The 20,258-nt window shown below is 36.9% G+C and overlaps 1 protein-coding gene across 2 annotated transcripts in view; it reads right to left on the minus strand.

Annotated features, from left to right (window-relative positions):
• Positions 1-20,258, minus strand: part of LOC101119640 (UDP-glucuronosyltransferase 2A1) — a 55,868-nt gene that overhangs the window by 9,180 nt on the left and 26,430 nt on the right. Inside the window, exons 1-3 of one of the 2 annotated variants that reach the window (XM_012180096.4) lie at positions 15,431-16,249; positions 8,564-8,712; positions 5,689-5,820 (exon numbers count right to left, since the gene is read on the minus strand). In XM_012180096.4, the coding sequence (XP_012035486.3) occupies positions 5,689-5,820; positions 8,564-8,712; positions 15,431-16,232 (1,083 nt within the window). In that variant the 5' untranslated portion in view covers positions 16,233-16,249. Of the gene's footprint in view, positions 1-5,688; positions 5,821-8,563; positions 8,713-15,430; positions 16,250-20,258 lie in introns of those variants that run through there. The other variant, XM_015096540.3, reaches the window with a different exon arrangement.

Consider the following 20,258-nt stretch of genomic DNA (forward strand, 5'->3'; position numbering starts at 1 on the left):
AAATCTATAACCATTATTTTGTTTTCAAATATTTTATTGCTGACATGAATGCATATTACTTTCTTGTGCATAAAAATATAATTGAATAGAGAGGGTCATGGGCATAATGCTCTTCCATATTTCTTTGTATTTTGATAGGAATCGTTAAATGAGAGAAAAGCACAGCTTGATTTCCTCCCTGATGAGCTCTAGGGCGTGACAGTAGTATTGCACAGCTTCCGATATTCTCTGCTTTCTTGGAATCAACTCTGTACCTCAGTTCTCAAATTGGGACAAGTGAAAATATTCTTCACTTTCATCGTCTCCTTTAGTTATTTGTGATTATGATAAAGGTTGCATGGTAGTTGATCAAGAAAGATTTTATTCTAAGCAAAGTTGTAGCTGTCTGTGCCTGAGAGAGAGGCTGAAGATCCAGTGGAGAAGAATCTGATGGTGGAAACCAGCAGCTCTTTTCTAAAGACAGGATGCATGCATGTGCACTAAGCCACTTCAGTCTTCTCCAGCTTTTTGTGACCTTGTGGACCATAGCCTGACAGGCTCCTCTGTCCATGGGATTCTCCAAGCAAGAATACTGGAGTGAGTTGCCACAACCTCCTCCAGGGGATCTCCTCGACCCAGGAAGTAAACTTGCATATCTTATGACTCCTGCATTGGCAGCTGGGTTCTTTACCACTAGCACCACCTGGGCTGCCCCCAGAGACAGGATATAGGTGATTTTTTTCAGGTAGCCTAAAAGGCTGACTCTTGTTTCCCAGGCTAAGGCTCCAAGGACATCCCAGGCAGGAAAGTGGGCATGGATGGGCATCACTAGTGCCATCAGCACTGAGACATTGACTTATTGAGTGACCTACCATCCCAGGTTGAAGGGGTGAGGGGTGCTCAAGTCCTTCTCCAAATTCCATGTTCTGAGCATCTGGCTCTTCCCTCAGTGGATGGCAGGTTGTACAAAAACCTGCCCATTCTTCTGTGCATAGCTGTAAGCTAAGTTGCTTCAGTCATGTCTGACTCTGTGTGACTCTATGGACTGTAGCCTGACAAGCTCCTCTGTCTATGGGATTCCCCAGGCAAGAATATTGGAGTGTGTTGCTGTGTCCGCCTCCAGGAGATCTTCCTGGCCCAGGGATAGAACCCGTGTCTGTCTCTACATTGGCACGTGGGTTCTTTACCACTAGCACCACCTGGTAAGAAGCATTTATGGGCAACTTCCCCACATATTTGGACTTCCATGGGGGCTCAGAGGGTAAAGCGTCTGCCTGCAATGCGGAAGACCCGGGTTTGGGAAGATCCCCTGGAGAAGGAAATGGCAACCCTTGCCAGTATTCTTGCCTGGAGAGTCCCATGGATGGAGGAGCCTGGTAGGCTACAGTCCACGGGGTTGCAAAGAGTAGGACACAACTGAGCGACTTCAGTTTCCCCACACAGTTTTCCTCACATACTTTAGAGTCCACATACTTTCTGTGATAGTTGAGAGGAACATATCAAAATAAAAGAGGTAGTTTGATAGCACTGAGATAAAGTAAAACTAATTGCCAGGTAGGAGGGCCTCATGACAAGTAAATTTACATAGTAATCATGTTTGTTTTACCCTCATGTTCTTCCTAAACTAGTCCTGTTTATTTTCTATTTCTTCACCTGCAGTCTCACTTCTAAAACCTCTTAATAGACTACTAGTACACGCCCTTTTAAAAAAGGTAAAGGCAAATAGTTAAAGGCAATTAGTTTTATTTCATCTCAGTGTTTGAAAACTACCTGTTTTGTATTGATATGTTCCTTTCAGCTATCACAAGAAGTCTGCTTTTTGGATGATGACTTATTGTCTTCCTTCCCCCGCCTTCCATCCTTCTTTCCACCCCTTCTCTCTTTTTCTTTCCTCTTTTCTCTTTCTTTCCCTCTCTATCTTTCTTCCTCTTTCTCTCTCTTTCCTTTTCTCACTTTTTCTCTTGTTTGTTCCTAAGGAGAGATGAGATAGAGGATTTGTTTATATTCCAATATTTAATGAAGTATCTTGCTAGGATGTTAACCACTTGTTACATAATTTTTTTTTTCTTTTGGGAACTCTTTATTAAAAAGTTCAGATTAAATGCTAATTGGTGGCAACTTCATTATCCGAACAGTCTAAACTAAAAAATATAGAGTTTTAACAGGGCTAATTAGTGCACTTACAATTATAGAGTTTCATGTACTTTAACATAAAAATATAAAGAGATGATGCTTTATGAGTGAGAGTATATAAAGAGTAAATATCTAAAATAAACAAAATCAAAGTTGATTAAATGTCATAAAGCAGAAAATATACACTGAGAACAACATTAGGATTTTTAAATGTCTTAAATGTAGAAAATTCAGTTTAGAAAGATTAGGCTTCTATTTCTAAACCAGTCACACTCTGAGTCCTACTATAGCCTCGAAATGTTATTCTCTCTACTCTATGTGTAACCTCTCTTTTTCTGGACCTTGAAGCTGACATATCTGAAAACTTTAGGGAAAAGACAGTGCAAGTGGTAAAACTTCAAAAAGTATAATATTATTAGAGGAGGTTGGGAAGGAGAATGAGGAGTTAGTGTTCAATGGGGACAGAGTTTCAGTTTAAGAAAATGAAAAACTCAGGAGATGGATGATGGCAACAGTTGCATAACAATGTGAATCTACTTAGTGCCACTGAACTGTAGCTAAATATGGTTAAAATTGTATGTTTCAGTTCAGTTCAGTTCAGTTCAGTTCAGTCGCTCAGTAGTGTCCAACTCTTTGCGACCCCATGAATCACAGCACACCAGGCCTCCCTGTCCATCACCAACTCCCAGAGTTCACTCAAACTCATGTCCATCGAGTCGGTGATGCCATCCAGCCATCTCATTCTCTGTTGTCCCCTTCTCCTCTTGCCCCCAATCCCTCCCAGCATCAGGGGCTTTTCCAATGAAGACCTGTGCTTTAACCAGCCGAGCATTTCTCAAGACGTACACTGCATATAAGTTAAATAAGCAGGGTGACAATATACAGCCTTGATGTACTCCTTTCCCTTTTTGGAACCAGTCTGATGTTCCACGTACAGTTCTAACTGTTGCATGAGGCGGCCAAAGTATTGGAGTTTCAGCTTCAGCATCAGTCCTCCCAATGAACACCCAGGACTGATCTCCTTTAGGATGGACTGGTTGGATCTCCTTGCAGTCCAAGGGACTCTCAAGAGTCTCACCACAATAAAAAGAAAAAAAAAAAAAAGACATTTTAAAAAGCAGATGTAAAGCATTTAGCATGGTGCAAGGCATATAGGGTATTAAGAAGATGTGGCAAGAATACACAGAAAAACTATACAAAAAAGATCTTCATGACCCAGACAATCACAATGGTGTGATCACTCACCTAGAGCCAGACACCTGGAAATGTGAAGTCAAGTGGGCCTTAGGAAGCATCATTATGAACAAAGCTTGTGGAGGTGATGGAATTACAGTTGATATATTTCAAATCCTAAAAGATGATGCTGTGAAAGTGTTGCACTCAATAGGCCAGCAAATTTGGAAAACTCAGCAGTGGCCACAGGACTGGAAAAGGTCAGTTTTCATTCCAATGCCAAAGAATGCTCAAACCTCAAAATTGCGCTCATCTCATACGCTAGTAAAGTAATGCTCAAAATTCTCCAAGCCAGGCTTCAACAGTACATGAACCACAAACTTCCAGGTTTTCACACTGGATTTAGAACAGGCAGAGGAACCAGAGATTAAATTGCCAACATCCATTGGATCATCAAAAAAGCAAGAGTGTTCCAGAAATACATTTACTTCTGCTTTATTGACTATACCAAAGCCTTTGACTGTGTGGATCACCACAAATATGGAAAATTCTTCAAGAGATGGGAATACCAGACCACCTGACCTGCCTCTTGAGAAACCGTTATGAAGGTCAGGAAGCAACAGTTAGAACTGGACATGGAACAACAGACTGGTTCCAAACAGGGAAAGGAATACGTCAAGGCTGTATTGTCACCCTGCTTATTTAACTTATATGCAGAGTACATCATGAGAAATGCCGGGCTGGATAAAGCACAGGCTGGAATCAAGATTGCTGGAAGAAACGGAAATAACCTCAGATATGCAGATGACACCACCCTTATGGCAGAAACTGAAGAAGAACTAAAGAGCCTCTTGATGAAAGTGAAAGAGGAGAGTGACAAAGTTGGCTTAAAATGCAACATTCAGAAAACTAAGATCATGACATCTGGTCCAGTCAGTTCATGGCAAATAGATGGAAAAACAGTGAAATCAGTGACAGACTTTTATTTCTTTGGGCTCCAAAATCCCTGAAGATGGTAACTGTAGCCATGAAATTAAAAGACACTTGCTCCTTGGAAGAAAAGCTATGAAAAACCTAGACAGCATATTAAAAAGCAGAGACATTACTTTGCCAACACATGTCCATCTAGTCAGAGCTATGGTTTTTCCAGTAGTCATGTATGGATGTGAGAGTTGGACCATAAAGAAAACTGAGTGCTGAAGAATTGATGTTTTTGAACTGTGGTGATGGAGAAGACTCTTGAGAATCCCTTGGACTTGAAGGAGATCCAACCAGTCCATCTTAAAGGAAATCAGTCCTGAATATTCATTTGGAAGGACTGAGATGCTGAAGCTGAAACTCCAATACTTAGACCACCTGATGAGAAGAGCTGACTCACTGGAAAAGACCCTGATGCTGGGAAAGATTAAAGCCAGGAGGAGAATGGGACGACAGAGGATGAGGTGGTTGGATGGCATCACTAACTCGATGGACATGAGTCTGAGTGAACTCCTGGAGTTGGTGATGCACAGGGAGGCATGGCGTACTGCAGACCATGGGGTCACAAGGAGTTGAACATGACTGAGCAACTGAACTGAACTGAAGGCAATAGGGTACATGTAACAACTTACTGAGGTATAGCTGTCTAAATAAATGACTGCATATCTAGACAGTCAGTTTCATCTGTCTGGGCCACTCTCCCATTAGTATATATGTTGATCTAGTCTCTTTATTTGGCTGTATGCTCCTTGAAGATGGAATTGCATTTTCTGGGGTTTTTTCCCCATTACTAAGGTGACTTTGTTCTCAGATCTTTCAAGGAATTGTTCCTGTCCTCTTTGAAAGACCATGGTTGGGATGATGTATTCATTTTTCTGGATTGAACAGTATGGCCAGCAGAATAACAGAGAGATGAAAGCTGTGCTCCCTGGAGTCCAACAGGCATAATACTACCGTATACTCATTGTGTGGTCCTCAGCAGATTATTTCACTCTATAAGCCTCAGTTTCCTAGGATGTCTATGTGACCAGTGGAAACCACTACCTCATAATGGGCAATCTAAGAATTAAATAAGATTATGTGTATAAAGATGTAGCAGAGTATCTGGCATTTAATAAGTGCCAATAAATGTTAACTGATATGGAAAAATTACTAGAATCTTAACATTTCGTCTCTATTTCATTGAAAATAAACGACTTCATGAAAAGATGCATTTTCATGGTAATGTGAAGGTTCAGTAAGAGAGTGGTAAAGTATGTCCCTAATACATTTGAATCTTTTGAGACATTTTTACTGAAAGGTGGTGCCAGTTTTGTTCAATGAAGGATGAGTTACAACTTTTATCTAGAAAGAGGACTGATAGCCACCCACACTCTCTACAATTGCAAAATGACTCTGCTCACCAGGATTGGAGTTTATACTAACCTTTTGTGGAATCTGGGCAAGTGCTGAGGCAATGCGATTGGCTTTTTCTTCTGTGAGATTTTTGACCATTGACCCCAGAGAAAATACCACAATACCATCTTCACCTGAACTTTGGACAAATTCTTCCATTTCCTGCAGGGATAAGATTATATTTTATTGCATTATTAATTCAATGGACAGGAGTTTGGGCAAACTCTGGGAGACAGTGAAGGACAGAGAAGTGCAGTCGATGGGGTTGCAGATTTGACTGAACAACTGAACACATCAACAACATTATATTTATTACATAAGTGCCAATCACAGGGGGAAAAAGGCTCTCTTACACTTCTAAATTGGAAGACTCAAGAGATGTGTGAGGGACATTGTTAGACTGATTCTGTCTTCTGCCATATAGAACCATCTAGTCTTGTTAGGAGGAAATGTATTTCTGAAATAATAGCCTAAATATACAGTGGGCGATTACACAATAAAAACATGAAACCAAACCATTATATAAAATGAAAAGGTGATAAAAGGCAGATGTTCTCATGGTACATGGAGCTATTACTCCCAGAGTTTAATTTCATGAGCCAACAGACCTGTCTGCAAACTTGTAAAAATATTCTTTGGAAGAAAGCCCAAAGAAGGATTCTGAATTAGGCTTTAAAAATTTTTAGCATCCCAGTTTACAGTCAATACCTTTTGAATAACTTTATCTAGCTTCCTGTTAGGCATTTAGGATATTTTCCTCATGTGTATTATTTCCCTGTTTAATAGGGCTAAAAGGATTTTAAACAACTGCTATATATAGTGATATATTTGAAAAAAAAAAAAGATAATTCAGTGAAATTCCTGTTACAATCATCATAACACTTACGAGACAGTGCTTCTGTCTCACAAGGGTGTGACACCACATGCCCAAAATGTGAGTCTTAGAACAGAAGTAAATACATGTCTCTGCAAATAAAATTCTCTTGATCACTTGCATGCTAAGTTGCTCCAGTCATGTCCAACTCTTTGTGACCTCATGGACTGGAGCCCACCATGGTGCCATTTCATCCTCCAGGGAAACTTCCTGACCTGGGCATTAAACTCACATCTCTTGCCTGGTCTCCTGCATTGGCAGGTGGGTTCTTCACCTCTAGCATCACCTGGCAAGTTGCACAAATTGGGGACAGCACAGTCTGGGATTGAGGTCTTCCTCACTCTCTATGTGAATGTCACCTTCTAGAGATGTGCCATCTCTTTGTAACTATTCGTGGTTATCCTGCAGTCACTGGTGTTTCTCAGTTAAAGGCTAGTAAAATTACCAAGGGAAGGACAATGCCATAAACAAAGGCAGATCACTCTTTTTAGCTAGGTTAAAATTAAGAGAATATCTGATGTCCTAGGAATTGGTGGTTTATCTCTATGATTCATCTCCCTACATAGACAATGATTGAATAAAAAAAAATCACACACACACACACACACAAAGGCATAAACACACCTACCTGTGTATGAAAATTATACTCTTATCCATTTGATTTGGTTTCTTAGTTTAATTTCATTGCTTTTCTATTTTGTGTATCCAGTGATTGGTATAATTCTTTCATGAGAAAGATAAGCCATGATTGGTATTCATATTACTGAAATATCTATATTAATAACTGGGTTTTGGAATGGAATACATTTCCCCTCTTATGAAATATGTCTGAGCCATTTTTCTGAAATTGCCTGCATGTGAAAAGTGGAAGTGGAATGATAAATGTAATGATGTGGCAAGTGAGCCATGGAATATGTCATGCATCCTTCTGTACCTTTATTTATTTTAGATATTGGTTTCTTATCTCCAGTAATAACACTCAATGGAGCTTGTCTTTAACTATAACCTATTGGCATGAAACACATTCATAATCTGGAAGTGAAATTTTAAACTTCAATATCCATCTTTCCCTAAAGAGAAATCAAGAACTCTTATGGGAACATCATTTAACCTGCCCTCTTATACAAAGAGTATGCTTGTTTATCTAAAACACAAGCAAATAAATATCTGTCTCTTTATTGCCTGTTGATGAATATAGTCAAGTACAATATTCTTACTTTGTGTACCTACTACTCTCTTTTTATTGCTTTCTTCTGATATTTCTGGCAGTCCTCATTTATTCTTTCTAACATTGGAATATGGGTGCATGATTTTCTTTTTTACTCCAAAAAAAATTCCTGGTATCATGGTCATAAAGAGCCAATTCAGCATTTCGGTTTCTCAGTTATATGATTTCTAATTTACATTAATGACTCCCAAATTTATTTCCAGTGTTCTCAGCTGAGACTGAAATCTTGTATTAACCAGATGATTTTTAGAAATCTTCACCTGAAAATTCCTTTGACTTCTTAAAGTGAATTTGAAATTGAACATATCATTGTCATCTCAAAAAAGTTTTTTCAAGCAATTCTTTCCTGGCTCAGTAAAATCTACTGCTCTCCAAGAAGCCCTGTCTGGTTCCATGTCTTTCATCAACACTTAGCTTTTATGAAAGCATCTTTATCACTCAAGTGATCATAGTAAATGTCCCTGTTTATAACTGCATCATGCTTCTTAGGAAGACAGCAGCAGCCTCCTTAGTGATAGCCGAGGTTCTAGCTGCCTGTTTTTCAACCCAATGTCTACACTATGGACACACTGATATTTTTAACATGCCACTTGGAAGATTTCACCCTTCTAATTAACTATTCAAGTAAAAAAAGGTAAAATTATTCTTAAGAGACTTCTCTTATGATTTTGAAAATAGACTTGAAGTAGAAAACTGAAGTAATTCAGCAGCAAGCATATCTCTGTCATTGATACTGCACGCTTTAAAGGAAAATGAGGATATTATATAAAGTACGAAAGAGCTTTCCACTGTAATAGACCTACCTTAGGTAATGGTTTGGCCGGTTTACAATGCAATCCTCCTACAAACTCAAAATTTGGTAAGTATGGACGAGGAAATTCAAAATCCCAGTATGTCCTGATGAGCCAAATCTCTGCTTTCCCCATGGTCTCGCATAGTGTAGTGGGTCTTCCTGGAGAAAATGAAAGAAGTAGGCTTGAACTTATTAGCATACATATTTGCTGGGAAAAAATTGCACCACTAATTTTCTGATGTGCTATGAAGGAACTCTTGATTACTTATCACATTTAGATGTTAAAAGGAAGTGAAATTTAAAATATTAATGAAAGATGGAGGAAGAAAAGGAAGAAAGAAAGGAAAGGAAATAGAAAGGTAGAGAGGAAGGTATGGGAAGTGAGATGGAGGGAGAAAGAATGTTTGGGTAGTAAAAGAACAGTAGTATGTAAAATAACATAAACTCAATAAAATCAAATATAAATACAATTCTTTGACAAAAATAAGTTCTTTTAGGGAATAAATTCAATCAAAAATTTTAACCACAACTCCAAAATTTTAACAGCAACTACTGATGGATTTCATACTCATGGTTTCTCTCCAATTAAATGGCAGATGGCAGATTAGCTGCATCCTATTAACACAAAGGACCTCTCTGATGACTCAACAGTAAAGAATCCACCAACAATACTAGAGCTGTGGGTTCAATCCCTGGGTCTGGAAGATACCCTAGAGAAGGAAATGACAACCCATTGCAGTATTCTTGCTTGGGAAATCCCATGGACAGAGAAGTCTGGGAGGCTACAGTCCATGGGGTCACAAGAGTCAGACATGACTTAGCAACTAAACCACCATAAACACCAAATCAGCTCTCAGGGGTTTTCTAATTTCCAATTAGGACTATCCTTCTACCTTTCTGCTTGTTACAGTTTTGGATTCACGCTCATTGTTGAAGAATCCCACCAGTATCAATTTACCTTGTCTTGCTGAGTCACATCTCATTGATTTGCTATTATTTTCTCCATAGGAAATCCCTGAGTAACTTAAACCTAACACGACCCCCTTTGGAATGCAGATTACATGTGCATGCATTACTAGTATCACACATTTGAGTGTCACCTTGAAATGATGTTTTATGAAAAGGACAGATTCTAAATATTCATTTTAGGAGATTTGTAAAGAACAAGTATTTGCAAATTACTAAGTCAATCATTTGCATACACAAAAAACATGTGTTGCATCTAAGTAAAGAAAAATTCAGATAAGAATGTTCCTTTCTTAAAGATTCTACTCAGAAATGGTGCTTTTATGTACTCCAGGTTGAATAGCCTTTTTAAAGAATTGTTACTGTTTTGTAGTGTTTGGATATATGTCAGAAGTTTTATGTGCATATGTGTGTTCACTTGCTCAGTTGAAGTTATATAGGCAATGATTTAACTCGATAATAAAAAAGCCATTTCCAAGGACAGTTAGCTTGAAATTGCCAAAGACTGGATGAGAACAAAGCACCACAGTTTCCCCACAAACATGCTTATGTTTTTTAGATGTGTTGCTCCATGTGTGTGACATCCTGTCTTGATTACTAAGTCCTTAGGAGAAATTATTGTGCAAAACATTTTTGAAAGACATAGCTAAAAGTATTTTAGTATACTAAAGTACTTAATATACTAAAATTCTTAATTTGAAGCAGTTATGCGCAGTATGAAATACATATCAACATGAGAACAAAATTGTGCTAAAGTATGAAAAAGTTGTAAATTTCTTAAGACATTCTAAATGTTATGAAGACCTGTAAAACAAAAATATGGAATTGAAATTTACCACCAATCTGTTTTTCTGTTATTATTTTGTTATACAAAATGAATTATAAACACAATAGAAAATTTACAAATAATTGATCAATGGCCACTAAATTTGAATTACCATAGAAATACTGTTGCTATTTGAATCTATTATTTTAATCCTTCATGATGAGTCTACTGAGATACCTTTTAGCTTCAAAGAATTCTTAGAGGGAGCCTAAATGTATGACAAAATGCCATATTGCAGATGAGACAGATCTTTCAGTGATAATTCATGCAAGCTGTAGCTGTTAATCCAGAGACAACCTTATTAGGCTTCCTAATATTTATTTATTTCTTTTAAAGACATGCAAGAAAACGAACATGTATGATTTCTGTATCACAGTCTATGAATTAATACTTTATTTTTTTAGAGCAATTTCAGATGATAACAAAGTTGAGGGAAAAGTGGAGATATTTCCCACATATGCTTGTCTTCACACTTGCATAGGCTATCCAGTTGTCAACATCTCCAACAGGATGGTTCATTTGTTTCAGTTGATGAACTCACACTGAAACATTATAATCACCCTAAGTCCATGGTTTATGTAATAATTAACACCAAGTATAAATTGGGTGGTCTTAGACAAATAATAAAGACATGTATCAATCATTATGATATCATACAAAGTATTTTTACTGTTCCCAAATTATTCTGTGCTCTGTGCATTAATCCCCCACTTTCATCCTACACCTTGGCAACCATTGATCTTTTTGTTGTCTCCATAGTTTTGCCTTTACAGAATGAAGAGTTTGAATCATTCAGCACATAGACTTTTCAGTCTGGAATTTTACCTTCATAATACACACTAAAGGTGCTCTCATAGTTTAATGGTTTTCTGGGACTTGATAACTCATTTTTTAGAGCTAAATAATATTCCTTCTTTAGATCTGCCACAGTTTATTCTTTCACTACTTAGTTTCGTCCAAGTTTGGGCAGTTATGAATAAAATTTCTATAAATATCTATAAACATGCACATTTTGTGTAAGTATAAGTTCTCAATTCCTTTGAGTAAATACCAAGAAGTGTGATACCAAGAATTTGTTTACTTTTATAAGAAAGCACCAAGTGTTTCCCAAGTGACTGCACTGTTTTAGGTCCTGTTAGCAATAAGAAGAGCTCCTGTTCCACAACTTGTAAGGTTTCTGAAGTTGTCAGTGATCTGCATTTTGGACATTCTAATAGATGTGCAGTGGTTATCTCATTATTTTTATAATCTGCATCTCTTTCCAAAAAGACTACATGGAGCATTTTTTATATACTTATTTGTCAAATATCTATCTTTGTGTACAGTTTGTTATTATCTTTGTCCCACTATTTAATCAGGTTTCATGATTTCTTCTTTGGGTGTAATAAATGTTTTTTAAAAACATTTTAGCTCTTTATCAGACATATCTTTTGCAAACATTGTCTCCTATTCAGTGTCTTGTATTTCTTTCTCTTGACATTGTCTTCCACTGAGCAGAAATTTCTAACATTTGTTGAGGATTTTGCATGTTAACACCAAAATTTGTGTGAACTTTTTTATACAAATATAACAAGATTTCTTCCCTCATAATGTCCTTGTCTAGTTTTTACACATTGATCATGCTGCTGCTGCTGCTGCTAAGTCACTTCAGTCATGTCCAACTCTGTGTGACCCCATAGATGGCAGCCCACCAGGCTCCCCCGTCCCTGGGATTCTCTAGGCAAGAACACTGGAGTGGGTTGCCATCTCCTTCTCCAATGCATGAAAGTGAAAAGTGAAAGGGAAGTCGCTCAGTCGTGTCCGACTCTTCGCGACCCCATGGACACCAGCCTACCAGGCTCCTCTATCCATGGGATTTTCCAGACAAGAGTACTGGAGTGGGGTGCCATCGCCTTCTCCGTTTGATCATGCTATCCTCATAAAATGTGATAGAAATTATTCCCTCAGCTTCTGTCCTCTAGAAATGACTATAAAGTATGTCAGTATAATTTTATTTTTGAATTCATTTCTGCTACAATGTTTTTATCTCTTCTTTTTCGGTTTTTCTCAGGATTTGCATCTCTCTGCTTATAAAGAACATCTTTTCTTACATACTCTCTACTTTATCCATTAGATCCCTTAGCACATTAATCAACATTGATTTCAAACCTTGTTTTGATAATTGCAGCATTCTTGTCATCTCTGATTCTGATGATTGCTCTGTCTACTCAAAGTATGTTTTTGACTTTTGATGTTCCTGGTAATTTTCACTTGATAGCAAGACATGATATACTGGGTAAAAGAGACTACTGTAAACAGGTGTTTGAAAGGCAGTGGTGAGTTGCGGAGAGAAGCATACTATGGTCCTAAGATTAGTCTCAGTATTTTATTGACTTTAAGCCTCTGTATTCTTCAAAACTACCTCTCAGTTTTTTTCTCCCACTTTATATGGGGCAGGATGGTCTGGAGTTGGGTATATCCTTTTTTTATCCAGTAGTCTAGAGGGCCTTGGAGTCAGGTATTATTCTTGCCTCAGGTCAGTTAGGCTCTGATAATCCCTAGCACATTGTGCACCAGTTAAATAGTTTACCCTGAGGACATGCTTGTTAGGATGAACAGAGGGCTCTGATTTCTTTCAAAATGATTCCTTTCCTTTTCCCCTAACTGGAAATAAAGGCTATTTCTTTGATTTTAATTATGAAAAATTGATTGAGCTCCTGGAAAGAAATCTCACAATATTGTGGGGACTCCCCTATGATCAGGTCATTAAGATCTTTTTTGTATAGTTCTTCTGTGATCCAGATAACCATCATGGTGTGATCATTCACCTACAGCCAAACATCCCGGAGTGTGAAGACAAGTGGGCCTTAGGGAGCATCACTACGAACAGAGCTAGTAGAGGTGATGGAATTTCAGTTGAACTATTTCTAATCCTAAAAGATGATGCTGTGAAACTGCTGCACTCAATAGGCCAGCAAATATGGAAAACTCAGCAGTGGCCCCAGGACTGGAAAAGGTCAGTTTTCATTCCAATCCCAAAGAAAGGCAATGCCAGGAATGTTCAAACTACTGCACAACTGTGCTCATCTCACACACTAGCAAATTCTCCAACTCAGGCTTCAAGAGTATATGAACGTAGAACTTCCAGAAGTTCAAGCTGGATTTAGAAAAGACAGAGGAACCAGAGATAAAATTGCCAACATCTGTTGGATCATTGAAAAGGCAAGAAAATTCCAAAAAAGTCTGCTTCTGCTTTGTTGACTACACTAAAGTCTTTGACTATGTGGACTACAACAAACTGGAAAATTCTTTAAGAGTTGGGAATACCTGACCACCTCCTAAGAAATCTGCATGCAGGTCAAGAAGCAACAGTTAGAACTGGACGTGGAACAATAGACTGGTTCCAAATTGGGAAAGGAGTATGTCAAGTCTGTATATTGTCACACTATTTAATTTCTATGCAGAGTACATCATGCGAAATGCCTGGCTGGATGAAGCACAAGCTGGAATCAAGATTGCCAGGAGAAATATCAATAACCTCAGATACACAGAGACTCCACCCTAATGGCAGAAAGTGAAGAGGAATTAAAGACTCTCTTGATGAAAGTGAAAGAGGAGAGTGAAAAACCTGACTTAAAACTCAACATTCAAAAAACAAAAATCATGGCATCAAGTTCCATCATTTCATGGCAAATTGATGGGGAAACCATGGAAACAATAACAGACTTTATTTTCTTGGGTTCCAAAGTCACTGCAGATGGTGACTGAAGCCTTGAAATTTGGAAAAATTTGGTGTTAGAGAAGACTCTTGAGAGTCTCATGGAGAGCAAGGAGATCAAACCAGGACTGATGCTGAAGCTGAAGCTTCAATACTTTGGCCACCTGATGTGAAGAACTGACCCATTGGAAAAGATCCTGAAGCTGGGAAAGACTGAAGATAGGAGGAGAAGGGGATGACAGAAAATAAGATGCTGGGATGGCATTGCCAGCTAGATGGACACGGGTTTGAGCAGGCTCTGGGAGTTGGTTATGGACAGGGAAACCTGGCATACTGCAGTCCATGGGGTCACAGAATCAGACACAACTGGGCAACTGAACTGAACTGTATATGTATATGCATATGTATAACTCAATCACTATGTTATATAGCAGAAATTATTGCATTTTAAATCAACTATACTTCAATTAAAAACAAAACAAAACAGTATTTGGAGTGAAAGCCAGCTTCAGTGATACAATCAGATAAGAGCTAGATATTTTAAAACTGCAAAGCAAAACCATTTTTTATTAGAAAAGGCAGGTGATTAAAAATAGAATGTACATAACTAGTGAAGTGAAAAATATACTGTTCCTAACATCTCACATTATAAACTCTTTCAAGTTTCTGCTTAATTTTTCAGTTTTCTATATTATACTCCTCCAAAAGTATAAAGCATACTAGGAAACTTCTCAGTATGACCCATCATGATGAAGCAGTTCTCATCGGACTTATTGAAGTTTTATCCCAAATTTATGAGATATAGGAATACATGGTACTCGGGTCCAAAAGGAAGATGGTTTAAATTTTAAATCTAATATTCCATGATTTTCAAAATTTGTAGAGCAAAATTCAGACAAAATAAGCAATATACCAAATTTAATACCACTATTAATATGGCTCAGGTTCCAGACTATTACTAAAATCAGGCAAGAAGATGATCTTCCTCTTTTAACAAACATTACACTCACTTAACCAGTAAGAAATCAAACATCTTCTCTATGAAAACTCAGTGTATTAGACCTATTTGTGATACCCTGCATCTGACAAAAATACACATTCCATTGGATTGACATATATTAACATGTTTTATATTTCATTTTGTTTTGGTAACAATCTTTTAAGTATTGAAGTATCCTAATAAATAGAGGACTGTAAAGAAAGAGCAAGAAATTTCTTGCATCTCTTCCCCAATTAGTTATTAAACCACAGTTCCTTGATATCAATTGTGGAGTTTTTTTGAAAGTGAAAGTTTTAAAAATATATTCCTTTCCTCTTCCTAAGACTTTTCTGAAACCTCCTCAGCATCTTCTGATAATTACTTTAGAGTGAAAAGCAGAGTCTCTTACCTAAAACTTCACTGTAAAACTGGTCCCAAAGTTGAGGGTCATATTGTTGGAGCCAGAAGTCAAAGAAAATGGTAAACATTAAATTTTTTACCCTTTGCAGGAAGTTCATTTTGTCTGGTAATCCTGCCATGACAACAGGCACGTAGGAAGGTGGAGATGGAATCTGCCCACAGTATTTCTCCATTGTGCCACCCAAGGAGAGTCTTAGTGTGTACACAAAAGGGATTCCCAGAATCTCAGCAATCAGCTCACCACAGGGCGTCACAGGGTCTATAACCATAACATTATAGTTGGTGTCCTGGAGTTTCTTCATGATTGTCTGGTTGTAGACAACACTCTCACAGACAAGTTTTAAATCTGCACTTATTTCAAGGAAAAAATCTTGAAGTTTCTTTGCTGATTGCCAGGGTGATAACGTTGGCATGACGTTAACAGATAGATTTAAAAAATCGTTTAAATTATTTTCGGCAGTCTCTTTGTCCTGTGGCACTGAGAATATCTCGAAGTCCAGTGTGGAAGGCTTGTTGTTCTCAATGAGAAAATTTTGTGAAGACACCAACACGGTCACTTCATGGCCTCTTTCCATGAGTTTCTCCAGAATAACCTTTAGATTGAGCCAGTGGCTCATGTCACAGGGCCACACCAGGACCTTCCCACAGAATCCACAGCCAGTATAGCAGAGCTGCAGCAGTAGAATTGCTGAAACCCATTTCTTGGACTTCATGACAGCAGCTCCCTCACACACTGCTCTGCAAATGCTGAATGCTTGTTGGGCACAAAATTGTAGTGGCAATTTAGACATTGATCAAGTTAAAAATTAATTTCTGGAGTTAGGTAACTTACATGCAGAGAACTTTGCCAGTTGTTAACTGGGTATGGTATTTGTTTAGGAGAAGACAGGAAATAGTTATATATTTTTGAGGAAATGATTGCAACCTTCTAGGAGTTTTAAACATAGACTAAAATAGAAAAAAATAATGTTTTATTGACATTTTAAAAATATGATAGAACCCATTTAAATATATCTAGCAAATAATATGGTGCATCTCATGGATCATGATGATTAATAATTTGGGGAAACACAAAAATGTACGTCTTGTCATAATGTTCGTGACATCCTAGCATGTGGATAAAACATATACATTGCCTAATATTGGAGGAATATGAATATACTGATGTACAAAGATACAGCATTTCAGGGTCTCAGAATATGCTGTCACTCTAATGTGAAGAAAATCAGACAAAGTTTCAACACAGAAGATACATTTCAGAAGCTGAACTCAGAAGCAAAGAATACAGGAGAAAGGTTTTAAAACTGAATAGAAGAAAAGAATAAAAAGATGAATGATATGTAAGTCATGGTCATTTACGTATACAGTTGTTAGTTCAGTATGTATGGAGCAGAGGCTAACACAAAACTTCAGAAAAGGGAAATATTAGTTAAAATAGGACACTTTCGAGAGCCTTAAATGCTTACACTGAGTGCAGTTTCAATCTTCATAAAAAGATGTGCACCCAAATTTTCAGATCAGGTACAGAAAATGATCATATATGTCCTTCAGTAAACCTAAACTGGCAGCTGAATATTATTTGAGTTGCAAAGAAATAAAGCATACATAAGTAGTTAAAATTAAATTTTAAGACAGCAGGATTTGATCAGCGTATCAGGGAGAATACAATATTGGTTTGTGAATAGAGGGTCTAGAAGGAGAGTCGTGACCGATAAGTGAGAGGTGCTCAGTCATTAATAAGGAAGTACTTGGTTTATACTCTGAGCAATCAGAGAGTGATAAGAACTCTAGTAAAATCACAAAACACTTAAGGAGTAGTAGTTGCAGAAAATGTTTTTGACCTGCCATGTGTCATTAACGACTGAACGTGTATGTGAATCTCAAGGGAGGGGAAATATTTAGGAGCACAGATTTTGTGTCCCATCATCGATCTGTATTTCAGTCCAATTCCAATTTCTCTTCAAAACGTTTGATACTTCCTGCCTTCAACAAGCAACTTTTAGCACTTATTTTATGCTGGATTCTATACCATGCACAGGGTCTAAAGAAACAAGCAAGATACATTTCTAATTCAAAATGATCCCATAGATTATTGCAGAAAATAAATTAACCTGATCATTAATACTTCTCCGTTATACTTGAACAAATATAAGGGAGATGGATCATAGAAGGTATAGATGAAATGAGGAAGGGCAAAGCTCGTGAAGGAGGTTGCTTGGTGGAGGAAGATAACGATGAAATTATGTTAGTTAAGTCTTTAAGAGTCTGCTTAGTAGGTTGAAAAGTATTACTTTTAAGTGAAAGAGAATGTTAATGTATTTGTATTCTAAGAATTGTGACATAGTCATATCAAGGGTTATGTTCAGTTACAAAATAATATTCATTTCAATAATTTGAAAGAGACATATTGAAATTTCAAGTCCCTTGAGAGCTTTTATGTTTGGCAAAAAAAAAAAAAAAACAAACAAACCCAAAAAATTCAGAGTAGGTTTGCTTAAAGATGCAAAGAATACTAGGATCAAGGATTGGGAGCTGTGTTGTGTTGCAGAATTAGGTTTTGCATAAAGTCTGTTAATGACTGGTAAAAAGCATAATCCAAAAGAGAATCAGAAAGTAGAAAACTACAACAGAACCATAAATTCAGTAAGAGAAAACAGATAATGTTATAATCTTAGAGGATAAAAGTCATTTTATACAGGATAAATAGACCCAAAGTGATTAAACAAAGATTGATAAATGTATCTAATCACTATGATAAAGTTCATATGTTGTAAAAAAGTTTAAATGAAGTCAAAGAGAGAGCAGAGATATATAGTACAGGTTAGAAATTGACCTCAGTATACATGTTATTGGACTTCCCTGGTAACTCAGCTGGTAAAAAATCTGCCTGCAATGCAGGAGACCTGGGCTTGATCCCTGGGTTTGATATCTGGGATGGGAAGATCCCCTGGAAGAAGGCATGGCAACCCACTCCAGTATTCTTGCCTGAATAGAGAAATATCTCTAAGTTGTTTTATTATATACGAAAACTAAGGTAGAGCCTAGATTTTGAAGAATGATTCATTTTCATAAATTTAAAAGTATAGGCATATATTCACTTATATCCAACTGAAACATTTAAAATTCTAGATAAAATATAAAATTGCCCCATAAAAATTCATTTCTAATTTTCAAGAAAGTAAAAAGTCAGCAGACAGAATCCCTAAACAAAGTCAAGGCAGGAATTCTGGTGTTCAATCTTGTTGTTTCTTTGTAGAACACACCGTAGGTGCCAAGAGTGGAGAGAAGGAAAGTCTGAAGCCTTGCCAAGATCCTACACCCTCTGTATGTTCATGTAATGCTAGATTCTCAAGATATGGCCTCCCTTTTACAAACAAATTCACTTACACAGAAGTTTACAGCAATGATAATTGCTAGTCCTGACTTGGTGGTGTGTAGATGAAAAAGATCTCTTAGAATTCTTTACAGTCAATCTTCATATGGATTTCCAGTTCAAACTAGAAAAGCCTCTTTGAAGAAACTTTGAACCTAACTTCAAAGGTTCCCACTGATAAAATTTGAAGGTAAATAAGCACCTCCCTGTTAAAATAAAACAAGGCTTCAGGACTGAGAACCAACAAAAGCAGCAGAAGCCAGAAATATGAATTCAGCGATTTAAAATATTATTGTATGAAATGAAAAATAAAATTATTTTTTTTCAATAAAATTAAGGGTATGAAAGCAAAGTCTGAAAATATTGGTAAGAAACAAGAGATTAAAACGAATAATTGTGAAAATTTGCAAAAGAAACAAAGTGAATTTCTGAAATTTAAGAATTCAATATATCAGATTTAAGTTAATGAACAGATTGAAGGGTAGATTAAGCACAGCTGTACAAATAAACAGTGACCCAAAAAATAAATCAAAAAATGTTATGTAGATTTGTTTTGAATAAAAAATGGGAGCAATGATAGAATGTTAAAGATGCATGAAGAATACACTAAGGCCTTTGAATCTAGTTATTGGTTTTGTCTACTCAGGACTTCCTCTTTCGAGTCTTTTTACTCTTTAGAGCTTGTGCATTTTCCATGCAGCCAGACTGCACAACTAAGCCCTAAATTTCTGTTCTTTTAAACATAAGCAATTATAAATTAAGTAGAGATTTCTGTATATCCTTCAGGATTATTACTATGCTTTTCTAAGAGTGATTTTCAATTTCCATTACTGTTGAATTAGTCATTGGAATTTTATTGTAAAGGATTATAAAAACATGTGCAACATATGATTAGTACGATTTGCAGTCTCACAGTATCTCCCTTCAAGATGCTTGTTAATCACAAAGGGGAAAATAGGGAGAATCCTGGCAGACACACTCATAACTAAGTGATCAAAATATGGTCACTAGTAATAAACTGTCTATATGATGCACCTCTGATGCATTTCACTGTGAAGGACACAAGGTTACTTCTATAGTATTCTTACCCCGAATACATCATCTCTCCCTAATCACAAGAAAATACCAGAAAAACATTGAGGGATATTCTAAAAATTAACTAGCCAGTGCTCTTTAGAAAACAAAGACAGCCTGTGGAAACTGTCACAAACTGAAGAGTAGGGAGACTGGACAAGAAAATGCAAGGAGGAAACTTGGATTGTATACTGAAAAGAAAAAAGGATATCAGCAGGATAATTGATAATTTTTCATAAGAATTTCTAGTTTTGATAATTTTATCATGATTATCTAAAATATTGATCTTAAAAACCCAGTCAATTAAAACATCAGTGATTCCTTCTATATTTATAAATTAGAATTTAAATAATTTCCTACTATTCAATCA

Source organism: Ovis aries, chromosome 6, assembly GCF_016772045.2.
Source record: "Ovis aries strain OAR_USU_Benz2616 breed Rambouillet chromosome 6, ARS-UI_Ramb_v3.0, whole genome shotgun sequence".
NCBI classification, from domain to species: Eukaryota; Metazoa; Chordata; class Mammalia; order Artiodactyla; family Bovidae; genus Ovis; species Ovis aries.